The 26,706-nt window shown below is 34.9% G+C and overlaps 3 protein-coding genes across 6 annotated transcripts in view; 2 read left to right on the top strand and 1 right to left on the bottom strand.

Moving 5' to 3' along the window:
* The first annotated feature begins 182 nt into the window (after window positions 1–182).
* Window positions 183–1,361, top strand: LOC117790641 (glucose-induced degradation protein 8-B homolog). The gene is made up of 2 exons (XM_034630141.1): window positions 183–520; window positions 640–1,361. Exons 1-2 carry the CDS (start codon window positions 403–405, stop codon window positions 1,197–1,199), a joined length of 678 nt encoding a protein of 225 aa, XP_034486032.1. The 5' UTR covers window positions 183–402; the 3' UTR covers window positions 1,200–1,361.
* LOC117790630 (nucleoporin Nup35) lies at window positions 1,298–2,578 on the bottom strand. The gene is made up of 2 exons (XM_034630130.1): window positions 2,322–2,578; window positions 1,298–2,265 (listed from the first exon to the last, which is right to left on the bottom strand). The coding sequence occupies exons 1-2, from the start codon at window positions 2,470–2,472 to the stop codon at window positions 1,397–1,399; spliced, it is 1,020 nt and encodes a 339-aa protein (XP_034486021.1). The 5' UTR covers window positions 2,473–2,578; the 3' UTR covers window positions 1,298–1,396.
* Window positions 2,579–11,546: 8,968 nt separating this feature from the next.
* The window catches only part of LOC117779647 (rab11 family-interacting protein 1), a 35,861-nt gene continuing 20,701 nt past the window's right edge, over window positions 11,547–26,706 (top strand). For 2 of the 4 annotated variants that reach the window (XM_034615930.1, XM_034615922.1), the window contains exon 1: window positions 11,549–11,859. In XM_034615930.1, the coding sequence (XP_034471821.1) occupies window positions 11,829–11,859 (31 nt within the window). In that variant the 5' untranslated portion in view covers window positions 11,549–11,828. Of the gene's footprint in view, window positions 11,860–26,706 lie in introns of all 4 variants that reach the window. The other 2 variants (XM_034615937.1, XM_034615914.1) reach the window with 2 other exon arrangements.

Genomic DNA, 26,706 nt, shown 5'->3' with positions numbered 1-26,706 from the left:
TCTATGCCCCTCAGTACATTGAACGAAGTCACCAATATATAAATTCGCCTTGATTTGGACGCTGAGCGTCGAAAATTAATGTGACCAACGCAACACCAGAAAGTAACCAAATGTGAGTACCTAGCTATAACAGAAAAATACATTGGTTCCATAACGTTCATTGGAACTTGTTCTGAACAAAACGACACAGCTCTACTCTACGCAACAACCCTAGTGAAAATACGCTTTGTCCGAAAACAAACTGCATAAAAAGTGATTTGGGTAAAAGGAACGTAAATTATTAGTCTTGTTGTCTAGTTGAAGTGACAGAAATTGAGAAAAGGTTAAAAAACTACTTGTTACGCGCTCGCAAAGGTTAAAAGTAACGGCCTCAAAATTGGCAAAATACGGAAAAACAAGAAAATGAGCTACAATGAGAAATGTGAGGCCATCACAAAAGAAGAATGGTTGCAACGATTAGAGCATTTCCCATTTAAGCAGGCGGACATGAATCGTTTAATCATGAACTACTTGGTGACAGGTAAACAGACAAACAAAACAATAAAAGAGAAGGCATCAATTACAAATCATAATTCGCTTCTCTCTATCTCGCTCACAAATGATGTACATGTGTATACACGTTTGTATTTGTATTTGTAGAGGGATTCAAGGAGGCAGCTGAGAAGTTCCAGCATGAAGCAGAACTGGAACCGAGTGTGGAGCTGAGTAGTCTGGATGATCGCATATTGATAAGGGAGGCGGTTCAGGCTGGACGGATTGAGGAGGCCACGCATCTAGTGAATCAACTGCACCCGGATTTGCTGGGCAGCGAGCTCTATTTGTATTTCCACTTGCAGCAACTGCAGTTGATTGAACTGATTCGAGCTGGAAAGGTGGAGGAAGCTTTGCAATTCGCTCAGTCCAAACTGTCCGAGTCGGGGGAGGAGATCCGCTTTGAGCTGGAGCGAACACTGGCACTGCTGGCATTCGAGAAGCCACAGGAAAGCCCATTCGCCGATCTGCTGGAGCAGTCGTACAGGCAGAAGATTGCCAGCGAACTGAACTCGGCGATATTGAGATGCGAGCACAGCGAGGATTCAACGCCAAAAATGATGTTTCTGCTTAAACTGATATTGTGGGCACAATCGAAGCTCGATAGTCGTTCCATTAGCTATCCGACAATGAAGAATCTTGAGACTGCGCAGGTGGAGCCCAAATAAATGGAAGGGAAGAAAAGGGGCGAGTGCGGGTGGAATCTTTAGCAAATAATACCAATTTCTATTTCTATATATATATATATTATAAACTGTATGCATTAGGATTTTATGTTGCTATTAAAAAATGCAAAATGCGAGAAGCTTTAAGTGGTTTCCCAACAGCAATTCAAAGAAATTGTGGTTTTTATTAATGGATCAGATCACCAACCGAATATGAGATCCATGGCCTTGTTCATCAATCCGGAGCTCTTCTGGGGCAAATTGCTCTTGGGTGAGACCTGAGTGTCGTGCTGGGCAACGTTGTAGGACTGTTGGGCCAAAGGACGCACCTTGGGCTTAAATGGCTCCACATTCGAACCGTTGGTTCCGTTCACATTCACTCCGTTCTCCTTGTCAATGATGTGGTCGTCGGTGCATCGAGTAACGCCGACCATCACATTGCTGGCAATCACCTTCAGGTTGTAGTTTAGCGCCTTGTCGCTCTCGATACGGGATGCAAAGCGCACGTGCATCCAGTTGCCATTCTGTGGGGCATGCACCACATCCACAATTGTGCCGCACATTGTAAAGTGTTGTAGTATCATCGAACTGGCGCCGGGGGAGAAACCAAAGATCGTCACCCAAAAGTCACTGGCACGTGCCTGAGGAGTGTGTTGGATGGTCAGTGGTGACATGTTGGCTCCCAGTGGTGAGCAGAGTGCGCGCATAGAGGCGTTAATGGCATTGGGCGCATTTGGCACATATGAATCATTCAGCTGTGTAATCGGAGGATGCAAGCTCTGATTCAGGCTGTAGTTGGAACTGTTTAGATGCGAAGATGCCGGCAGCATTCCCAAGTGCGTGCGTTGCGGTGTTCCAGGCATCTGCTCGCTGCGCAGCGAATCGAACAATCCTTGGGTCGGCGGACCAGCCTGATGACTAGTATTCGCCACTGCACCGCCGCCGCCTGCACTGTTGTTGGAGCTGCTGCCGCCTGCGAATAGCGTGCGCGTGCCAACAACTGAGCGATTAAGCTGCTGCAGATTGTTGTATCCCATCTCCTGGGTCGTGTTGTTACTCGGCGGCGAGGCTGTTGACAAGTTACTCTAATTATAAATACCACAAAATCAATGATCGGACATTTACCAAAGCTGACATTGTAGCGTCCCAGTTTCGGGGACAGAGTGTTGTTGTGGGGCGTCATTGCCTGAGGATCGCCCATGAGGAAGGGAGGCAAATATTGGTTTTGATTACTGCCAGGGCTGCTGATAGGACTGCCAAGTGTCATCGGTTCCATAATATCGCAAATTTTCTAAATCCTTCAAAATCACGAAGCAAATTAATCTTATTTAAAAATAATGCAGTCTCTTTAATGCTTTCAGCAGATTTGAGTTCGAGCTGCTGAGCTATCGATTGCACTATCGAGGTATCGAATCTTTATTAGTTCAGCGTCACTATCAGTGCTGCCATATCATCCTTTTTCTTTTAAATATTCGCCTCAAATATTTATTTAATGTTAAAGTTGACTCGATTTACTTGTAAACGAATCAAAAAAAGTTTGCCCAAACTTCGGGAATCTTAATTTATAGGGCTGATTGCAATGTTAACAATTGCAGTAACGCCTATTAAAAATCTCCGTTGTCAAATAAGCTTTTTCTTTCCATATATATTTACAAGTTTTTAAAAGTATTGAAAAAAAAACTTAAATCATATATTTTCTTTGTTTTTGGTTCTTACTCTTTGTTTTTATTTTTAACCATTGATTATTTATAAGACTCTTTTCCAATTTTAATATTTTTAACGGTCAAAAATTGACAACATCGCGGCAATAACACAAAAACTTATGCATGGTATTATTCGTGTGTACCTGGGATTTGTCCTGTTTATTTGTCCCGTTTTAAAATATTTGTCCTATTTTTGTCCTTTTTCGGAATCCATCTATCCTGTTTTTCTTATCGATTTATGGCAGCACTGGTCACTATCAAGCTATCGCGATTTTAATTCAATGGTGGAAAAACTATCGATCATCAGTTAAATTCTGTCTTTTGTCACAAGGAAATATTGTGAAAAAATGTATGAGTGTAGTCAAAATATGAATGAAATGTTTGGTATAAGCAATACTATCGCTTTATTGGATTTTTTATTTATCTTAAACTATCAAAATGCTCAACTATCGATATTTGTCTGCCACAGAGTCAGGTAGAACATACAACTGCCACTCAATGGACACTATTACACAGTTTTTTTATTCAGCTTTATTTTCTTATTTTTGTTAAAATTAAATTCTTTAGAAAGTGTGCGTGTTGAGTTGTTGGTGCTGTTGCATTCTCATTTGAAAAGTAAATCTGGGATGCTGTGCAGCTGCATGATTTTGCGCAGGAGCGTGCGTCAACTTAATCCCAGTGATGAAGGAATGTCGTGACAAATAGTTTTCCTGCCACGTTGCATGCCTCGCTGCCTGACTGTCAGGACGTTGTCGTTGCCACAGACGAACTTCCGAACATATAAATTTTCGCTTTTTTTTTAATTTTTAGATTAAACTGAATTTTGTTCGTCACAAAATTGGATATCAGAAATTTTGGGGCTAGAAATTGCTTTCGTCACTAGACTTTTACCTCGTAAAGAGGTTTTTTTTTGTGGGATATCAGAAATTTTTGCAATTGCTTTTGATTTGACATTGTAACTTTATCATTAATGCAGGCAAATAGTAAAATATATAAATTTAGTTGTTGAACGTATTTCATATTTAAACAAAAATTGTTCTTTAATTATAAAGAAAAACTAGCGGGCTCCGCCCCCTGCTCGCTTTGCTCGCGTTGCTACAGCCGAGCATACTCTACTGTCCGAGACCCCGTACTTACTATGAAAAAAAAAAGTTTTTCATACTAAGACTGGCATTTCGCCCGATCGGTGCTATGACAGCTATATGATATAGTGGTTCGATTAGAACCAACTTTGGTCAGAATATATAAGTCTAATTTAAATGCATATTCTATTAGTTTGGTTACGATATCTCGTAAAACAAAAAAGTTTTTCATACCAAGACTTAATATTGGACCAATTGGCTATATGATACAGTGGTCCGATAACAACTAACTTCGGTCAGGATTTTTAAAACTGACTAAAATGCAAATGCTATCAATTTGGTTCAAATATCTCACTAAACAAACAAGTTTTTCATACTAAAACCTTATTTTGACCCGATCGGTCCTATGACAGCTATATGATATAGTAGTCCGATTTGAACCAACTTTGGTCAGGATATATAAAACCAAGTTAAATGCATATTGTATCAGTTTGGTTGAGATATCTCATAAAACCAAAAAGTTTTTCGTACTAAAACATGATTTTCGACCGAAAAATGTATTTATTCACTTAACAGGTAATATCTTCCAAACCCCTCAACTAAAATGTATGTTTCATATACCAAAAAACGCGAAATTGTACGTTTTACAACATAATAAAATTTAACAGAAATCGTTAGAGCCGTTTTGTCAAAAATCGCCAAAATGTAAGCTTAAAAACATAATATCACCTGTAAAATGTTACCTGAATACTTTAGAAATAAAGGTACGCATAAAAGCCCTCAAACATACCTTTCCAATGATATATAAAGCATATCTGTAGCTTCTATGGTTTGGAAACTGTTAGAGTTTCAATTTTAGCGGGATTTAGCGTTTTCCCGCTAAACTAGCGGGAAATTGAAAAAGTCGTAAAACAAACATTTCTAGATTTTCAAAGAGGAATAAATCCCTATCATTACATTTAAGCTTTTTTAGCGCTTTGATACAAACAGACAAACAAAGAAACTAACTTTTCATTTCATTTTGAAAAGTCCACTAAAAATTTCAAATTTATTTATCTTTTGAATCAGTTAACGGATTTGGGTCATCGAGGTATCAATCGACGCGTATTTTTGATAAAAATTTTTAAAAAATAAATAATTTTTCCAAAAAGCACCAACGGCTCCACAAGCTGCGATCATACAAATTTTTCCCCTCCCACTTACACCCCCGTATCTCATGACCCAGGTGAATTAGAAAAAGTTTTAGTATGCCATTTTGTAAGTTAGGACTAAACCTTTCGATCAATATATAACTTGATATGATCGGACAGTCGTAGCAAATTTTCCAACTTAGCTGTATATATAGTTAGTCGCCTTTCGCACCCTTCGTGATGCTTTTGTCACTAACGCGAACTGCCGTCCGCAGTGATAACAAGTTATTAGTATTAGTAAGGTCAGGGATTTAACGAAAGGTATTGGAAAAGTGCGGATTTTAGGGATGGGAGAGGGAGAGAGAGTTTTGAGATGAAAACGTTAAAGAGGCTATTATAGTTAGTGCATAAAACACGAAACGAATCGTGTGAAGCGTAATCAGTTGTGCATGTAGATAAAAAAAAGGCTTGTAATTCCTAGTAGACCTGCTGGGGACTGAAAAGGTGAGGCGGGCCAGAAGGGAACTAGAATCGATCTCTCCAATAATCAATTTGTGAAGAAAAACAGCACCAAGAGTTTTCCTACGGTGAATTAAAGACGGAAGATTGAGAAGACGAAGCCTATAAGAGTACGGTGGTAAACGAAGGTTGGGATCCCAGTTAAAACCACGAAAAGCAAGAATTGCTTTTGATCGGATTCGATTCTGGTTTATATGATACTGCGGGCTCCAAATGCATGAACAGTATTCCAGGATGGGACGAACTAAAGAGACGCAAAGGAGTTAAGTGGTGAAAGCATCATTAAATTCTTTCGACCAACGTTTAATGAGACCAAGTACTCCTTTTGGTGTCATTAACTATAGTGGAGATGTGTAAATTAAAGCATAATTTGCAATCAAATAAAAATAAAATAAATATTGTCAATCGTATAAGAACCTAAAGAGAGCCTATTGAGATACAACTTATTGGCCGAGCACCATAGTTGCATAGCGTTCAAATCGTCTTGCAGACGATTATGAAGAAGGAGATCAGTGTATGAAAAGATAAGCTTTACATCATCCGGAAACATTAAAATGTAAGAATGCGACAGAATAGTGGGTAGATCGTTAATGAACAGAGTGAAAAATAAAGGCCCCAAGTGACTACCTTGAGAAACACCAGAAGTAACGTGAACCGAACGCGAAGAAGACCTAAGAAGCACATTTTGGGTCCTAACTTTTAAGTAGGTGGAAACCCAACGTAAAAAGGCGGGAGGGAAACCTATGCAATTAAGTTTGTAAAGTAAGAGGTCATGGTTCACAGAGTCAAAGGCTTTACTGAAGTCAGTGTATATGACATCCGTTTGCTTTTTCTCTGAAAATGCATCATTTGCCAGGGAGGTAAAGTCAAGCAAGTTGGTCGTAGTGGACCGACCCTTAATAAAGCCGTGTTGTGTACACAGATGCTTCAAAGAAGAAACAAGGATTTTTTCAAATAATTTTGGAATGGCTGATAGCTTTGCAATGCCTCTTTAGTTCGAAATATCAGACTAACCACCTTTTTTGTGGAGGGGAATGATATAAGATTCTTTCCAAAGATATGGAAAGATTGAAGATTCAAGGGATAGATTAAAAAGCTTACGCAACGGAGCAGGTAAAAGAGAGCAGCGTTCCTTAAGAGACAACAAGGAATGTGGTGTGGCCCAGGAATGAAAGAATATTATAAAGAGCTAATAGAAGAGATTATAGTGTTATAGGAAATAGAGGGAGCAAACATAGTGTTTGATTAAAAATTGAATAAGGGTAAGATAAGTTGGAAGTGGAGATTGGAGAGTAGGTGGATTGAAAATAGTTCGCAAATAGTTCAGCGGATGCAGAGTCGTTGCTGGCATTATCTAGCCACGGGTCACGGGAAAACTGTCTTTTGCATTGAGTTAGATAGTTCTCGTAGCATAGCGAGTTTAAATTGCTGAAGTCCGACTTGGCTACTGTGTACTTAGACCAGTCAAGACTTGAACCAGAATTTTTATATTTTTTAAATATTAAGATTTAATATTCTTTAAATAAGAAAGTCTAGGTGTAAATCCAGGAGGCTTTATAGAATTAGACGATGAAACATAATTTGGAATGCACACATCTAAGAGTGCATTTAGGGTCTCATAGAAAGAACTAAGGGCAATATCGATGTCAGTCGCTTTTTTTAAAAAGTACCAGTCGATAGCAAGGATAAGTTCATTAAGCAATGAATAATTTCGCTTGCAAAAACAACGACGAGGTGATTGCTGACATAATAGAGGTGGACTAATAGGGTTAGGGATTGAGATAGAAATTTCTATAGTAGGATGATGTAAATCTTCAGGGATACTTAATGGTGATGACCTAGAGACGGCAGTATTTGCGAGGTCATTAAGAAAAACCAGATCAAGAATTCGATCATTATGATTTCTTATTGAATTCATTTGAAACAATGAGAGATCAAGCAAGTTATCTAAAAATTATCTTGGTTTAAGGGAACAAGGTAATTTGTGCTACTGAAAAATTACCAAGAAATTTTAGGCAAATTAAAATCACCCAGCACAATAAATAAGTCGTTATCTTTGACTTGAAGATTAATTTCTTCAATAAAGGCAAAATGCTGCAAGTAAACTGCCGGAGAAGCTTTTGGAGGGAGTTAAATATATATTAAAATACTTTATAGAAATTACTACCCAATAAAAAATACTGCATACTTCTGGGTGCTTGTATTGAAATAATTATTAATAACTTTGATTAACTTTTACTACCGTTCTACTAGTCTACTTGCCGCGATTAACTGAGATACTAAATAATAATAATAGAAAACATTAATTACCATAAAAAACGTATTATCTTGAAAACTGTAAGCGTGGTGGTTTTTCGCGATTTACGAGGGCGGAAGGGGGCGAGTGACTGACAATGGTGTACTCCGACTGATCCTTGCCTGTCCCAAACTGACAGTGTTAAATCTGGTGAATTGCCTTCAACTTACTGATAAGCTTCTCCATGATATTATTAGATAGATAGATTCAACTATTAAACTATATATGTTCGGCACCAAAGCCAATAAATTAACACTATTAAATGCGGATGTAGCTACCAGGAATATAGTCGATGTAGTGTACAATCCCTACTAATTTTCTAAATACATACATAAGTAATATTATCGAAGAACTACTATACATTTCGGGATTACAACAATTCTGAGCCATTTAGATTATGTTTTTAGTTTATCACTTTGGAAAACAATATTAATATGATATTAACTATAAATCGGGCGAGTCAAAATTAGGTACTTAACCAAATTCGTTTACAAAAGTAGTGTTGGTAAACGGGCAAAGTAGTGACAAATTGCACAATACAACCATGCAAAATTTAATTTTGTATGAAAATTTCAAAAATTTTTTAAAAATAAGCCAAGTGAGTCCCCAATTTAATTTTTACTGATAAATTCATCATAAATCCCCCCCTATTTGTGTTTTTTTTTTTTTTTAAGATGAGAACCGTATAATAGATATTTACCCACGAAATTTCAACAATTGATCATTAAAATACCTATAAATACATATTAAAATATATATTTTTTGTTTGGTTTTTATGTTGCCACCGTACTGTACAGTATTGTGGACTTATTTGGCCGTCCAGTGATCTGGAAATCGCCAAGACAAGTTATATATATTTTATGTCGTCTGCGAATCGCACTGTGTTTGTGACACTAGAATACGATGTGCGATCCGTTATCGATACTGTTGCAAGTATCACAATTGCTATCGTTTACAACAGCGGTGGGCAAGCCCTTGCCCTCACTGCTCCCAGTGTTCCGGCTACAACAACTTTTTTTGACGCAAATCTAGTATTATTTTCAATATAATAGTGGGATTCCTGGAACAGATTCTGATTTGTTTTCGATTTTTTAAAGCAATTCTGAATCAGTTTCAGGAACGACTCATTTGCCCACTGGTTTGATCACTGCGGACGGCAGCTCGCGTTAGTGACGAAAGCATCACGAAGGGTGCGAAAGGCGACTAACAATATATACAGCTAAGTTGGAAAATTTGCTACGACTGTCCGATCAGATCGAGTTATATACCGATCGAAAGTTATATACCTGGGTCATGCGATACGGGGGTGTAAGTGGGAGGGGAAAATTTTAAATGATTGCATCTAATGGGGCTGTTGGGGCCTTTTGGTAAAATTTTTTATTTTTTAAAAACACGCGTCGATTGATACCTCAATCACCCAAATCCGATAGCTGGTTTAAAAGATAAATAAATTTAAAAAATTTAAGTGGACTTCTCAAATGAAATGAAAAAGTAAGTTTATTTGTCTGTTTGTCTGTTTGCATCAAAGCGCTAAAGAAGCTTAAATGTAATGATAGGGATTTATTCCTTTTCGAAAATCTAGAAATGTTTGTTCTACGACTTTTTGAAAAAACCGTTAGTTTAGCGGGAAAACGCTAAATCCCGGTAAAATTGAAACGTCAACAGTTTCCAAACAATAGAAGCAACAGATATGTCCTATATATCATTAGAAAGGAGTGTTTAAGGGCTTGCGTACATTTAAACTTTTTTTCTAAAGTACTCAGGTAACATTTTACAGGTAAAATAAGGTTTTTTAGCTTACATTTTGACGAATTATGACAAAACGGCTCAAACGATTTTTATTAAATGAGTATGGTATAGAACGTAAAATTTTGGGTTTTTTGGTATAAAAAACATAAATTTTGGTTGAGGGGTTTGGAAGATATTACCTGTTAAGTGAATAAATACATTTTTCTATCGGTCGAAAATCAAAGTTAGTTCAAATCGGACCACTATATCATATAGCTGTCATAGGACCGATCGGTCCAATATTAAGTCTTAGTATGAAAAACATTTTTGTTTTACGAGATATCGTAACCAAACTAATAGAATATGCATTTAAGTTAGACTTATATATCCTGACCAAAGTTGGTTCTAATCGAACCACTGTATCATATAATCCAAGTCTTAGTATGAAAAACAAAGCGAGCAGGGGGCGGAGCCTCGTATTTTTTCTTTGTAATTAAAGAAAAAATTTTTTTTAAATATGAAATACGTTCAACAACTAAATTTATATATTTTTCTATTTGCCTCCATTAAATAATTTTTCTGATATCCCACAAAAAAAACCTCTAGACGAGGTAAAAATTTCTGATATCCAATTTTGCGAGAAAAAAAATTCAGCTTAATCTAAACATTTTAAATAAAAATAAAAATGAATAAAAAAAATCGAAAATTGGAATTCGGCACTGCGCAAATAGTAATTTTTATGTATAAAGAAGCTCACCCTTTTTGCTCACAGTTCACAATGCCAATTTTCGATTTTCTTTTATTAATTTATATTTTTATTTAAAATTTTTATATTAAACTGAATTTTGTTCGTCACAAAATTGGATATCAGAAATTTTGGGGCTAGAAATTGCTTTCGTCACTAGACTTTTACCTCGTGAAGAGGTTTTTTTTTGTGGGATATAGATTTCGAGAATTTAAAAAAATGAAAGTATTAAAACTGTTTTTCTTAGACTATTTATTAATGGATTGTTTGCAGAATATTATAATTAAATTAGTACTATTTGTTTATAATGCTTCAGCTGCAATTTTACCCATTATCAGCACCTGTTTAATGTGCGTCTTTATAAGCTATTTTCGTGCATCAGCCTCAATTCTCATAACCCTTTCAGACTGTCATATCCATCTGGGACATCATTAGTAACTATACTGCAGTAAATATGAAGACATTAAATCATCCCTTTAGTAACTTTCAACTTTCTCACAATTAAAAACCCCCTCAAAATGTAAATAAACACCAAGTATGGCCAAATAATATTATTGAAATAAGCGGTCTCACATATTATTGAAATGAAACCAAAACGAAATCAACCTTAAAGCTGATTTCGTGAAATCTCTTAGGGCTACCACACTTTCTGTATTATTTTTTTTTTATTTTGCGTGGCAGCCCTACGCATTTTGTATGGAGCAGATGTGTACAGCTGATCGGCGAAATCATATCTGTAAAAAGTCTAAGAAAAACAGTTTTATTACTTTTTAAATTCTAGAAAAGGGGCTGTTCCTGAAACTGATTTAGATTTGCTTATACCAAATCTGAATATGTTTCAGGAATATCCCTAATATATCGATACCGTGTTTCCAATTTAAATTAGTAGAGTTTTCAATGATTTCTGATTTCATTGCAAAGATTTCACTTGTATGTACTGTAATTAGTATTGTCTTAATTTCTCTTGTTTTACGATGAAAATAGTGGTGGCAAAGGAAAATTTAACCATTAGATATATTGCTCGATAGTATCGCACAATAATACCGATATCAGATAAATATCGCTTGAAAATATACTATCGCAAAAAACCTATCGATATATCAATATTTGTATTAACAACTCAAGTGGGTCATCGATTAACAGTTTCATTTCAGACATCGCAAAAGGCTGAGCTGCAGAGCGACCGCGAGTGCCTGTACGTCTCTATTTATTTTTTTTTTTGTTGCTTTTCAACAATACATATATTTACAATACGCGACACGTCGAACAGCGTATGCATTTTTTGTAGTTACTGCAGTGCTAATTAAATTTTAATGCGCGCAAGTGTTATTGATACTCAACAACGCCCCGTCCTCCACACAGATCCTACATTTTTCCGTCAAAAATTTAGTGCGTTGTTCCGTAAAATTGAATAGGGTGCTACAACAATATGTGGAGTCCCACACATTGCAGTGTAACTGGTAAGTGCAGGTGCAGGTTCAGGTGCTTCTCACTCTACGTACCCTATTATTACTGTAAATACCATTGGATTAATTAAACATAAGAAAACACAGCTGATGGACGCTTTAAATATGCATTTTCTATATAAAATGTATTTTGTGTGTGTGAGTACTGAGATTCTCCTAATATGTGTGCTTAAACATTTGTCACGCTGTTAAGACCCACAGACAATTGGACAAAGTTAAAACTGTTAATTGCTTGGATTCCGTCTGATACCTCTTTTAACATAAGTATGTATTCTTGTAATTATTGCAAACACCTTTTACGGTTAAACAGCAATAAGAACAAAAACAACATTGTACACACATTCAAATTAAATACACATATAAGAAAATAAATACAGATTTTGATTGTCTGATGAAAACCATTGTACCCTATTCAACATCTTGTTTAAAATTTCACTTTTTTGCTTGTGACGCGACAACGTCGCTGCTGTTGTTGATTCGGACGCAAGACACTCGACAGCGCAGCCGCACACTGGGAGCGTAGGGCTTAAAAACTTTGCAGAAATCATTTTGGTAATATTCTATTGAGATGGGCCGACTATAAATAAAAAAAAAAAAACCCCAAATAGAGACCGATTTATCATGAATTTAGACGAAAAAATTAGTTTGGGGACTCAACTAGTTTTTTTTTTGGTAATAGTCTATTTTGCTGGGCCAACTCCAAGTTAAAAAAAAACCCCCCAAATAGCGGGCAATTTATCATGAATTTAACTGAAAAAATTAGATTGGGGACTCAACTAGTTTTTTTTTTTTTTTAAATCTTTGAAGTTTCCATACAAAATTGCCCATTTTTGTTGTTTTGTGCAACTTGTCCCTTTACAGCTCGTTTACCAACACTAATTTGGTCACACGGTCACAAGTAGTTTCTTAAACATTTCTAAAAACCTCATTCTAGAGATGTTGGGGAGTGTAAATAGAGGACCGTAGACAAAAATTTTTTCAAGGTTGCACACACTTCAGGAGCATAAAAATCTTATAATGCTTCTCCAGTACTCTTCCAACTTCTTTTGGAATTGGAGCTTGCCCAAATGTTCAAAATAAATATCTTCTTTCATTACATTATTTTTCGATTGAGTTTTTTCAAAATTTAACTCACAAATCCATTATGTACTTGGAAAACTGGCCTTAAAATCAACAAGTCAAACAAAACTAGTGCTGGTAAACGGTCCATAGTAGTGGCAAGTTGCACAACACAACAACAAAAATAGGCCATTTTGTATGACAACTTCAAAGATTAAAAAAAAAAACAAGTTGAGTCCCCCAATCTAATTTTTTTTTGGCTAACTTTGTGATAAATTTACCTCTATTTGGGTGTTTTTTTTTGATTTGGAGTTGACCCAGCAAAATGGACCTTTACCATATTCTTGATCAGGATCAACAGCCGAGTCGATTGAGCCATGTCCGTCTGTCCATCCGTCCGTGCGTCTGTTTGAACGCGACTATAAACTTGGTATATAGGTTCCTGGATACCATAGGCGATCAAGTTTGCTTTAATTTTTAGATCGGACTACTGTATCATATAGCTGCCATAGGAACGATACATTGAAAATCAACTTTTAGTATGAAAAAGTTTTTTGTTTTTTGAGATATCTTAACCAAACTGTTAGAATATGTCTTTAAGTTGGTTTTGTACATACTAACCAAATTTGGTTTAGTTCGGTTCCATATATCATATAGCTGCCATAGGAACAATCGGTCGAAAAGTAACTTTCAGTACAGAGTACCTGGGCACAGGGTACCCTAACCGCCCACTAGATGAACTATTTATATTGGTTAAAAAAATATGATTTTTGAAAGAAAAAGAATGAGTAATGGCCCCACTGTGCGCTGCTGCTCTTACGCTCTGTTGCTTTAGTTGGTGCTGTAAGTTTTCCCGGTTTTCTCTTTTTGTTTTTGTTGGCGCATTTTCGGTTTACTCTATAGTCTATACATATGAATACGCATTATCAGTGATTTTCGTTGATAAGATTGTTTTTCATTTGCCATTTTCATTGCTTGTGCGATAATATTGTAAGGCGGCGCTTAGTCATCGCGCGTGACTTAAAAATAGCAACAACAATATTAAACCTGCAATTGTTGATTGATTTCTTCTATTCACATGAACATTCGCTTGTATACTACACACACGTGTGCATACGTACATACAGTTAGTCAAGTAATTTGTTTGACAAAAATAATCTGTTCGTTTTTAATTAAAAAAAAAAAGAAATGATACAGAATTAAACTCATTATTTTTTATTTTAACTTGTTAAAAGAAACATTTTCAAATTATTATAGAAAAAAAGGAAGACTAGAAAATGTTTTTTTTTCTTCAATATAAAAAGTGTGCTTCTTTTCTTTGTCAAAACAATTACTAGACTTACTGTATACAATTTAGGAGTAAATCTATAGAACCGGAATTACTCACAGTATATAATATTTTCAATTTTGTTTCGGGCATCATATTTTTGACGAACGTTTGTTGCTAGCAAATAGGCAATATTAATTAAGATAATATTTATATTTCGACTATCACCTGTTCAAAGGTTCTTTATAAAAAATGTGTAGCTCTCAAATAAATTCCTAATTCCCGTTAGGCACAATTGGTCCTTTGATTTCATGAAATTTTGATAGTCCTATCAAGAGTTTTGCTACTAATTCTAATAATAACATGCTAAAAATAAAATTTTTTTTTTTGAGTTTTTCAACTCAAAAAGCGGGTACCAGGTATTGATTTTAAGACTATAGTTTCTTGGTGAGAACATCTTATAATAGACCGCAGATTGTCCTGAGCATTGTGCAGGCAAAACCCTGTCTCGTGAGCTAAGACGGAGTTTTGCAAAATTCGAATGGGAAATGACTTCATTTTGCATTTTGTTGGTGTTGGTTTTGCTCTGTGTTGTTTGTTTTTGCTTTGTTAATTCTTTTGCTGCTACAATTAGAACAAAAAAAAAGAAGAAAACTAAACGATGAGTTGCAGCATTGTATATTTGTTTAACATCTGTTAAATCTGCTAAGAAGTGAATGCGATAAATAATGGTCATCGCACACATAAAATGGTTATTATGTGTAATTCCAAAAACATCTTTTCGTTATCCAATTTTTTGACGAACGATATTAAATTTAATAAAATAAACTAAAAAATTAAATTAAAATAAAGTATTGCATTTGGCATTTTATTTATTTATTTATTTTAAATGAACAAACAAAAAAATTAAAAATTTTGAAAAGCAAACTAAAATTAAATCAAAACCAGTTGCGGGAAGACTTAAACAATTTAATTAATTTTTGTTTGAGGCATTGGAGCAATGCAGTTAGCGTACAACTAGTTCCTGTCACACTCTCGCGACCGAATTCCCAAGAAGGCTCAATTCGATATGTCATAAGCCAACCGACTTCTTTTAGCCCTGTTCTGTTTGACAAAGAAAGTCCCATATATAATTAAGTTTGTTTTGATATGCGTATGTTTTATATTAGTATTTGGCGTGCTACTCGAAACACTTTCATACCAATAAACAGTTGAGAAAACCGACTAAGACGGATACATTGTATTCAGCATGTTAATCTTTTTGGTTGAATACCAGTGAGAAATCTACGCTAACTTTCAGTATATAAATCGTGACAAAATTGCAAAACCTGCAAAGATTACCCTCTCTTTCTGTATCTCTCTTAATGCTTTGTTTGTGTGTATACTTAGTACAGGTATGTGGGATTGAGATACCCATTAAACACGATTTAACCCAGCTGTCCTCTTTTCGGCTAGCTATTCTGGCAGTATAAAAGCACACGTCTGTGCAAGAAGTTATGTAGCGCACGTTTTTTTTATCGTCTTCTTTTTGAATTTACTCGTAACGAATTAAAATAAATTCTAGCTATTCATCTAATATTCTTGTTTATTTTATTTATCTATAAATTTTTGATTTTTGTATTTTTCTTAGGCAGGAACAAAAGCTAACAACGAGTGCTGAACGTAAAATGTTCGTTTCGGCGCCAAAAAAATTATTTTAAATTTGTATGTCTGCCACGAAAATTTTTTTGTGTTTGAAAGTCTTAAATAGGCCCTTTCAATGTACGTCAGAATGTACATAGTTATGAACTGTTGATAAGGAAAATGAATCACAGAATACATATTCCAAAGCTCGCGGCTTCAATTTAAGGTAAATAACATCTACACACATTAACCCACAAACATATACATATACATAAGTATGTAGATACTAATTGGAAATTTGCTTTGCCATTGTTTGTCCTTTAGCGTCTGCTTTTCTACCTTGAACTTGAACAGTGCTCAGCTGCTTGTCAGAGCTATCTGTACATACTCGTACATATAAATACAGACAGACAGCTCAAAATCTAGCAATAGAAAAAGAAAAAAATTACCCATGCTTGTAATCTCTATTAAAGTTGGTGAACAAGTGTTATAAAATCGGTAGTTAAGAATATGTTAATATGAAAAACTACCATGTACATCGCTGTATGATACAAAAATTTTGTCAGAAGGTTTTAAGCACTCTGACGTCAATTAATTAACTAAATCGCCGGGTGTCTGTTGTTGATACTGATTTCGTATCTGTATCCTAACATTGTTTGCATTCTTCATTGATAAACGAATGTACATACAGATATACAGCTCCGGTGAAAATAATAGCACCTATGTGAATGGTAATCACTGTTTAAACAAAGGGGCTCCGCCCCTGCTCGCTTCGCTCGCCTACCCCCGGCTCGCTTCGCTCGCGGTGAGGTGCGGCTACAGTCGAGCACGCTCGTTAGTAGGATACCCTGAGCCCAGGTACTCTTTTATAAAAGTTGATTTTCGATCAATTGTTCCTATGGCAATTACATGATATATGGGACCGAATTAAACCAAATTTGGTCAGAATATAAGAATGTACTAACTTAAATGCATATTCTAACAGTTTTGTTAAGATATATAAAAAAACAAAAAACTTTTTCATACTAAGACTTAATTATCTATTGAGCGTCTCTATTGCAGCTGTCTGATATAGTGGACAGACTTTAACCAAATTTGGTCAGGATGTATAATACCAGGCCAGATGTAAATTCTATTAGTTTGATTAAGATATCTCAACAAACCAAAAACTTTTTCATACTTAAACTTAATTTTCGCTGTATCGTTCCTATAACAGCTATATGATATAGTGGTCCGATCCAAAAATAAAAACAAACTTGATCTGCCTATGGTATCCAGAAACCTTCATACCAAGTTTTAAGTCTCTAGCTCTTATGGTTTCTGAGATCGACGCGTTCAAACAGACGGACGGACGGACAGACGGACATGGCTCAACGACTCGGCTGTTGATCCTGATCAAGAATATATATACTTTATGGGGTCTGCCACGCCCCCTTCTGCATGTTACATACATTCTGCCAAACACATTATACCCTTTTTGCCCATTTTCAATGGGCTCAGGGTATAAAAATATGTGTACTAAGACGGGTCCGTTTGCTTTTCGACAAGCGGCATCAAGTCCATGAAATCATGGTAGCATAATCAAGAAATGGCATCATTTATTAAAAGTAGATACTTCAGTTAGATTAAAAAAATATTTTTTTTTCTGTTGGGTGGCAACTCGTTTTTTTTGGCAGCTCTGCAAAGTCAGCTGATTTTTCATAAAACGAGCTTGTAAAATTTGGCGCCTAATATATGTGACTTTTAAAAGCTAATAAATAAGTAAAACTGTTACACGTAAAATAAGTTTTATATGGATAAATACTCTTGAGGTATTTGAAATATATATATATCTGCTGTCATAAGTAACACTAAATGTGTTGTGTTGTTGTTGTCCACTGTTATTGTTAGTATATTTTTTTTATCAAAAATCTAACCAAAGAAGTTGTGTTTCGTGGACTTTTACTTTTGTGGTGCACGCCGGTGCAAGCAACTAAAGATGACAAGTTTTTTGTTAAGGTCTATAGTCTATAATGTAATTATCCTTTATTGCTCTTTTTTGCTCCTTTTCGAATAAATAAAACATTTTAAAAAAAATGTTATTTTGCTTGTACAAATTCAAGGGCGCTAAGTAAAGGCGTAGCCCAATTGACATTTTTTTTTTCCAAAAATTTTGTTTACTATATGTAATACTTCTACAAAATTTCAAGTGCATAGCTTTACTTTTAGACTTTTTGCAAAAAGTCGAATTTTTTTCCCAGAGCCGAGTGCGGAGGGGGTGGTCCAATTTCCAACAAAATTTTTTTTTTTGTCTAACTACCGTACACAAAAAAATTTTAAGTCTAAGCTTCTTGTCTATATCGAAAAATCGGCCATAGTGCAAGTGTACACCAGAATCGGAAACTATGATGAATTCTAAGAATATTTCTCCGACTATAGGTCTAAAATGAATTCCTAGCCCCCGCTGAGAAGCTTAAAGATTCCAGTAAAATTCACGAGATATCTTAACCAATTTGACAGAATGTGCAATTGATTTAGTCTTGTACATATATTGCCAAATAAAAACTAAAGCCATTTCATTCTCATGGTGCTATTATTTTTACCGTAGGTGTATACTTGTGATCGAATAAAAAACATTACTTGTGTACTTATTTAATCTTGATATTTTGAAATCAACTAGAAATTATCATCGCAGTCTATTTTTCATTTAATTGTGTAGGCTTGATGTTTTATGGCAGAAGTTTTGCAAACGAACATTATGAGAAAATTTACAACATGCCGACTCATGGAATGATAAGTTATAGAAAAACAAGGGGGCTTCGTACGCCTTCGCTGGCGGTGAGGCGTGAATTTCCGGGGGCGGAAGGGGGCGTGTCAAAAATTTAAAAAACTTGACCTGCGTGGGGTCTATAGAAATCTGTGTGCCGAATTTGGTTATTTGATATCTTATAGTCTTTAAGATCTAGGCGCTCACACCGACGGACATGGCTATATCGACTCGGCTGTTGGTGCTGATCAAGAATATATATATACTTTCTAGGGTCGAAGATGCCTTTTTCTCCCTGTTACATATATTCCAACGAACACAATATACCCTTTTACTTATTTTTTAAGTAAAGGGTATAACAACAAGAAGCTCGAAATGAATCATTCTTTATAAATAGAACATTTTCATACATATAAATATATGTATTTCTGGTAAACAAGCCCGCAACATCGCTTGCGGTATTGTATAATATAGTAGCAACATCGCTTGCGGTACTGTATAATATAATATATTTATATGTGGAAGAGAATGCATTTAGCTGCAGTTTCTGTCATTTAAGAGCAAAGGGTCGTTATTTCTAACATTGGGTTTGTTCGGCAGGTTTTTTAATCAGTAATGCCTTTTTACTACTGATGGATCTGTAATCAGTAATCTTATAAAAATCAGACTACTACGTTTTTAAACGTTCGTACGAAGCCAATATTTTCAGTTATCATACTATTTGAAAAAAATTTAAAATTGTTTTCGTTGAAAATTTCGTGCTGAATGCAATAAGTAGCAAAAGAAACGAATAATTGTAAGCACGCTGCTAGATTTGGCATAAAAGTTCGATATTTGGCGTGCAAAAGCAAATCTGTGTGTCTGGTTAAGATATTGCTAGGATTAAAAAAGTTATTCATATGGCAGCTATATGATATTGTCATCTGATTTAGACCAAATTTAAACAGGGTGTAACATTTAGTGAAAAAGACATTTTCTGTGAGTTTGGTTAAAATAGCTCAAAAAACAAAAATAATTTTCATACTAAGACTCTTAGTAAGAGTTAATTTCCATCCAACTGTTCCAATGGCAGCTATATGATATAGTTTCCCGATGTTGACCAAATTTGGTCAGGGTGTAACAGGCAGTCTTAAATACACAATATGTGAGTTTGGTTGATATGTCTTAAGAAACAAAAAAAAATTGCATACTAAGGTTAATTTGAGCTTGATTGTACCTATGACAGCTATATGATATAGTCATTCATTGACGAAATTTTGTCAGGGTATAACATATAGTATAAAATACATATTCTGTGGGTTTTCTTGAGATAGCTCAAAAAACAAAAAAGTTGTTCGTACTAAAGGTTATTTTACATCCGATTGATTTTGTGCGAGATTAACAAAAAAAAATAACAATGTTAAAGCAGTATAACAAACAACAACAAAAATGCAAAATGTTGCAATATTTTATTTTTGATTTTAGAAAATATTAAAAAAAAATGAAATTAAAAAATGAAAATAAAACCTTGCCTAGTCGGGGAATCGAACCGCAGACCTCTTGCGCCCAAGTCTATACACCGTCCTCTCCGCCACCTAGGTACTAAGCCAAACCAAACGCTGCTATACGTAAATCAAAATAAACGCGAACTTTGACCTCGAATTTCAAGCACTTGCAGTAGTCAAAAAAAATCTTAAAGAAATGTTACTAATTTCCACATCCCCATAGAGGTGGATGTTGTGTATAGGTCACGGAAAATGTTCTCAATATCGCACATACAAGCTTTGCTTTTATGCCTGATGTTTTTAGCTCGGGACCCAAAAACAATGGGTACTAGAGCCTATTAGATTTGTGACAATTATGGTACACTAATTTGAGCACCTTTATCTCCGAGACTATAAGAGTTAGAGAAACCAAATTCGGTTTATTTAAAAATATTAAATAAAAATTTAAATTAATAAAAAACACAAAAAAAGTAATTTTTATGTACAAAGAAGCTTGCCCTTTTTGCGCACAGTGCACAATGAAATTTTATTTTCTTCATTGATTTATATTTTTATTTAAAATTTTTATATTAAACTGAATTTTGTTCGTCACAAAATTGGATATCAGAAATTTTGGGGCTAGAAATTGCTTTCGTCACTAGACTTTTACCTCGTGTAGAATTTTTTTTTTGTGGGATACATGTTACATCAATGTTATATTAACATAGTATAATTTATGTTAGACATGTTATGTTAATTATTTTGTGCTAATATACATTTCTTCTGTTAATGCAATTGTTCATTAAAAATAGGTTAGTATGTTAAATTTTCTTTTATTTTAAAATTTTTAAAGCTAAAAGGGTCAATTAAATTTAGCCTCTGTACGAGTTGAAGTTTTTTAAGTATTTAACTGTCGAGTGGGCTCGACTGTAGTCCTTTCATACGTGCACATCACCGCGCGCGAAGCGAGCCGGGGGTATGCAAAGAGCTAAGTTTAAAAAGTAACAATTCACATCTTAAAACATATTTTCAGTCCATTGCCCACTGAGTTTGTGAGTCAAGCTGTTTGCTCTGAAATTATCTCTATATTATTTAATTTTATTGATCATACTGACTAAAGCTTTTATCAAACAAATTACTAATTGATTTAATAGAAACTTTAAAACTGTAGAAATTTGTTAACTTTTTAAGCACTCAAAATACTTAGCATGTGAGTGTGTCCATTGATTAATAAAAACCTGTTAACATTATAACCGATAAAGACTTTTTAGCTCCGTACCTAAAAAAAAAGTACAAGAGCTATTAGATTCCAGAAAATTCAAGGTTGAACACCGTTCTCTCCGAGACTGTAAGAGTTAGAGCAACTATTAATGACAATATCTTTATAGATATTTGATGAGACATTGTTGTCCGTATGAACACCTGAACCTTATAGACTAAAAGATTTAGAGTTACCATATTTGGTTAAAATACTTTTATGTTGTGCGCGCAGGTAAAGTTTGCTTCAAAATTTTGTCACACCCCAAAATTCTGCTGTTCATCATTTCTACACTTTTGTATGTACATACTTATGTAAATAGTATATATAAATATGTGGTCACCTTTAATGTGATATTGTTGCAATGTCTTCTGCTATACAGACGTTAGTTTTTTATCGTTTGTCGTCGGTTACCCGATGGATGCATTTATGCGAAACAGTTACGATTCATTGCCCCGACCCAGTTAGCGACTATTCCAGGCGAATTGCAGAAGTGCAGCGAATGAAACAGGTCTGAAATCGGATCTCAGCCCCGCCTCCTGTGGCACCAATTGATTTCCAGTTAACGTTACTGCCAACAGCCCACAGTCGACTGTTGACTGCCAACTAAATGTATTCTTCTTCAGTAGTAGGCAAGCTACTGGTTACCGCCCCTGTATCGGCCTCTCCAATCTCACAAGCAGCAAAACCGAAGATTCTTTTGACTTTTCGCATAGAGTTGATTGCCTTAAAATGAACATGCAATGCTTGAATTGTCTTTATTAAATCCCCCTTTCTTTAAAACAAAAAAGAAAAACTATTTTGCATTTTTAACATTTTCTGAGAAGCACGCATGAAAATTCATATTAATAGATGCACCAACAGCAAAAGAAAAGCAATGTATTCTTAAAGTAAAAAATATAATGATAAAGGCCGCGGAAATCTGCGTTCGGGGTGGCTCCTTGTGAGTTTCCACGCTACGCAGCAAGAAATCCGAATTTGCACACGATAGCAGCTTTTGTTAACGTTGGTAGTGCAGCGAATTTAGCTATTTTTCCGCCAACTCTGTAGTTTTACGAACTAAACCATAGTACTCAAACGGGTATGTAGTTTTGAAAAAATTCAATATTAAATACATATGTACTTCGCTGCATATTAATGTTTGGTATTTGAAAATTGGGCTATGCACTATGGCCTATTTCAGGAAAGTAAGTTTACATACTTATGTAAAAATTTGAATGTGGTTTGATTGATTAAAACAGAAAGTTTTATATTTTTAGAAAACATTTTTGTGGCGTGTGGAAAATTTCAAAGTTGTGGGTAATTTTCGAAAAATTTCTGAACGAGAGAAAATATGCGTTTTAAGTGCAACTTTTGATCAGTATATCTTTAAATCGAAGTGAGGTTTTTTATCAAAATAATTTTTTTCTTCAAGCAGACTTATATTTTAAAGTAAGTTGACAAAAAAAAAATTATTAAAAAAATTTTAAAAATTATTAAAAAAATTTTTTTTTTGTCTTATGAACCTATTGTTTTGGGTTTTTTTTTTAAAAAAAAAAGGTTGATTTTCTATACCGAGTCCAGTCGAGTTCACCAAATTTGACTTTTGTTTTTGATTCTGTGAATATTCAAGCGATAAAAAAAAAAAATTATTGCTACTTTCGTGCCCCATTGGAGATTTTTGACTTTTAGTAAGACAACCCACGGTATTGTGCAATGTTACGCCATAGAGATAGCCTATGCTTAGGAGCAAATAATTTGAAACGTTCAAAGGTTTGGCTGGAGTTGATGGGAAGAACTGTTGAACTGGGTGAGATATCGGTCTGAAATTTGAAATATATACTGAGAAAACTTCAGAGATAAATCCGACCACAAAATAAAAATAGGCGTGTCATGGCAAAAGGCTCAAATTAACTGTAAAATAGACTTATTGACCTAAGAAATAACAAAAAGTTTTTTTTTACCTAATTTTTTTTAATTTTAAAATTTTTTTAAAACAAAAAATTAAAAAAAATTGTAATTTTTAAAAAAATTTTTTTCAAATTTGTTTTTGCATCTTATTAAATGTTGAAAAACATGACATTTTGCGTTTCAACCTTAATTTACGCCCTTTTCTATGCCACGCCTTCTTTTATTTTTTGGTCAAAATTTTCTTTAAAGTGTTAAGAATATATATTTCAAATTTTAGACCGATATCTCACCGGGTTAAAAAGTTACAGATTTTTGCCACCTTATTTCCTGAAATACGCCATAGTGCTATGGTTGTCATAATTGTCATAGTTTTTTTTCGCAGTGTACTGAAAACAATTTTGCTCTCTCGCCTACTCTGAGAGACGATTTCGTCTATTTATATATAGGTGACTTCGTCTAATATACTGAGGGGGCATACACTACTTTCAGCTCGCTCTAGAAAGAGATAGAAAACGACGTTTGCAAGCACGCTTGGACCCTCGAAAAAGCGCAGCTGTAGTGAAAACGCCACATATAGTAACTTCACCTTGGGCTGAGCATTCCTGGATTTCTTCGAACAGTGCAAATTTGTCATAATTAGTTATTGAATATTGAATGGAGCTAAGCGATCGTGTTTCCGAATTTTTCATAATTTTTCGAAGTGTTTCATAGTCTTTGAATAAGAACGATGCAGCAATGATCCTTTCGGAAAAATTCCGGCAAAAAAGACAAGCGTTGATTATGGAAAGGTAACTTTGAAATTTGGTTGTTTTGGAGGCATTCTCCTCACTCGATATTTTGCTCGACGTGCGTAATGTTGCGCTCTTAAAATTGAAAACATGTTTTCCACGTAAAATTGTAAAAAAACTGTTCCATGTTATGAATTTGCTTGGACCGGCGCTATCGTAAGCTGATCCGCAAACATAAAATCAAGTTATAGGGGTTTCAGATGCGTCAGGCTTAAATATATATTGAAGGTTAAAATGGCTTTGTTTTAACCTACTGGTTACATTCCAAAATTTATTAAATTCCATTATTGTAATCAGTACATGCTGCATTAAAACTAATCCATTATGATTCATTCTCTTTAGGTATACTGTATTTAACACTAGCAAAGTTCAATACAAGAAAAACCGTAAGAGGTCTATATGCGAGATCCTTAATTTAGAATTGGCAATCCCAAGGTGACGGAGGAAAACGTTATAGCAAATTTACTATTATTTTAATACTTAGAAATACCTACGTATTAAAAATTGTGTCTCTAGTTATCATAGAGTCTGAGATATTTGGGCATGGGGCGTCTTTCATTAAAATTGTTTAGCTTTTTTTTTAGCGTTGATATAGATTTCTTAAGCCCTGAAGAGTTGGCATCACTGATTGTTGCTGATGTGTATTATCAAATCCCACAAAAAAAACCTTTACACGAGGTAAAAGTCTAGTGACGAAAGCAACTTCTAGCCCCAAAATTTCTGATATCCAATTTCGTGACGAACAAAATTCAGTTTAATATAAAAATTTAAAATAAAAATATAAATTAAAAAAAAAAACCGAAAATTGGCATTGTGCACTGTGAGCAAAAAGGGTGACTTCTTTGTACATAAAAATTACTTTTTGCGCAGTGCCAAATGCCAATTTTCGCTAAATTGTACGTATTGCAGCAGATTAAAATTTAACAGAAATCGTTAAAGCCGTTTTGTCAGAAATCGCCTAAATGTAAGCTTGAAACATTATATCACCTGCAAAATGTTACCTGAGTACTTTACAAAAAAAGTTTAAATGTACGCAAGCCCTTAAACACTCCTTTCCAATGATATGTAGAACATATCTGTAGCTTCTATGGTTTGGAAACTGTTGAGGTTTCAATTTTAGCGGGATTTAGCGTTTTCCCGCTAAACTAGCGGTTTTTTCAAAAAGTCGTAGAACAACATTACATTAAGCTTTTTTAGCGCTTTGATACAAACAGACAAACAAACAAACTGACTTTTTATTTCATTTTGAGACGACGAGATGATGTCGGATTTGGGTCATCGAGGTATCAATCGACGCGTATTTTTGATAAGAATTTTTAAAAAATAAAAAATTTGTACCAAAAGGCCCCAACGGCTCCATAAGCTGCGATCATATAAATTTTACCCCTCCCACTTCCACCCCCGTATCTCATGACCCAGGTGAATAAGAAAAAGTTTTAGTAACCCATATATATTGTTAGTCGCCTTTCGCACCCTTCGTGATGCTTTCGTCACTAACGCGAACTGCCGTCCGCAATGATGCTTTTCATTTAACGGACTTTAACTTTGCTCGTGGTTAAGCATTTATTAGAGCAAGGGCAAGTTTTTACAGAAAGAGTCATTACCAACTGAAGAAAGATCACATAAACATCGTTACCTTGCTCAAGATTTTGCAGCTAAATTTTTTGTTTTTTTTTTTTTTAACAAAAAGAGTTTAACAAATGTGTTGAACAAACTGTCGTTGAAGACAGTTAGGAAATACATAAAAAATACATACAATACAAAGCGATCAAAGCAATTTGAAAGCGTTTGAATTGTACTGTGTGTACATATGTATCTTTGAGATTATGTATAACGAGTAACACCTTGAGGAGCATTGGTCTCAGGGGCAGCAGTAGCAACAGTAATATCCACACGTTAGCGGATTCATCATCGTCGTTTTTGTTCTCTATTTTGTGTCTCAGTAGCTGCGACACCCTCGAAAGCGGGTGTCGAAAGTAGAACAGTGAACTCAAAGTGCATGTTGAGAATTCTTAAATTTGTTATGCGACAAGCAATGCGCAATGTTAAATGCGCCGAGGGAAAAATTGTTTCAGGTGGTGAATCAGCTATGTCTGTAGCTAAAATATGGTCACTATGAAAATGAAGAGCGCAGATAAGGATTGACATACTAACTGCGAATCCTGTTATTCTTTTGATCCACTCTGTACTCCATTGATTAGCAAATTAGTTGAACTATATTTAGTACCAAATATGAAAACAATCGACCTCTCTGATTTAAAGATGTCATTGCGCAAAGCACATCAAACAGAACAATATGAAAATGATTTCATTAAAATTAATTAACCTTAAAGGTGACCTAAACGGAGAAAAAGAGGCCAATAAAAAAAAAACAAGGGGCTCCGCCCTGCTCCTCGCTCGCCTACCCCGCTCGCTTCGCTCGCGGTGAGGTGCGGCTACAGTCGAGCACGCTCGACAGTAGGATACCCTGAGCCCATGTACTCTTTTATAAAGTTGATTGTTGCCCATTTTCAATGGGCTCAGGGTATCAAAAATTACACACGCGAAACTATGAACAACTTTCGGTTTTCTGAAGTCACTGTGCTTATCACTGCAGACTACGTTATTAATGCCTCACTGAACTAATACATCACTCGATTACGATTACGACTTGCGATTTACCAATTTATCAATTTCTAATTAATTTTAAATAAGTTTAATATAATAAACTTTAATATATAAACTTGTTTAAAATTAATTAGAAATGA

Source organism: Drosophila innubila, chromosome X (genome assembly GCF_004354385.1).
Source record: "Drosophila innubila isolate TH190305 chromosome X, UK_Dinn_1.0, whole genome shotgun sequence".
In the NCBI taxonomy this organism is placed as follows: Eukaryota; Metazoa; Arthropoda; class Insecta; order Diptera; family Drosophilidae; genus Drosophila; species Drosophila innubila.
The sequence above is the reverse complement of the archived record's forward strand: the minus strand, read 5'-3'. Positions and strand labels throughout refer to the sequence as shown.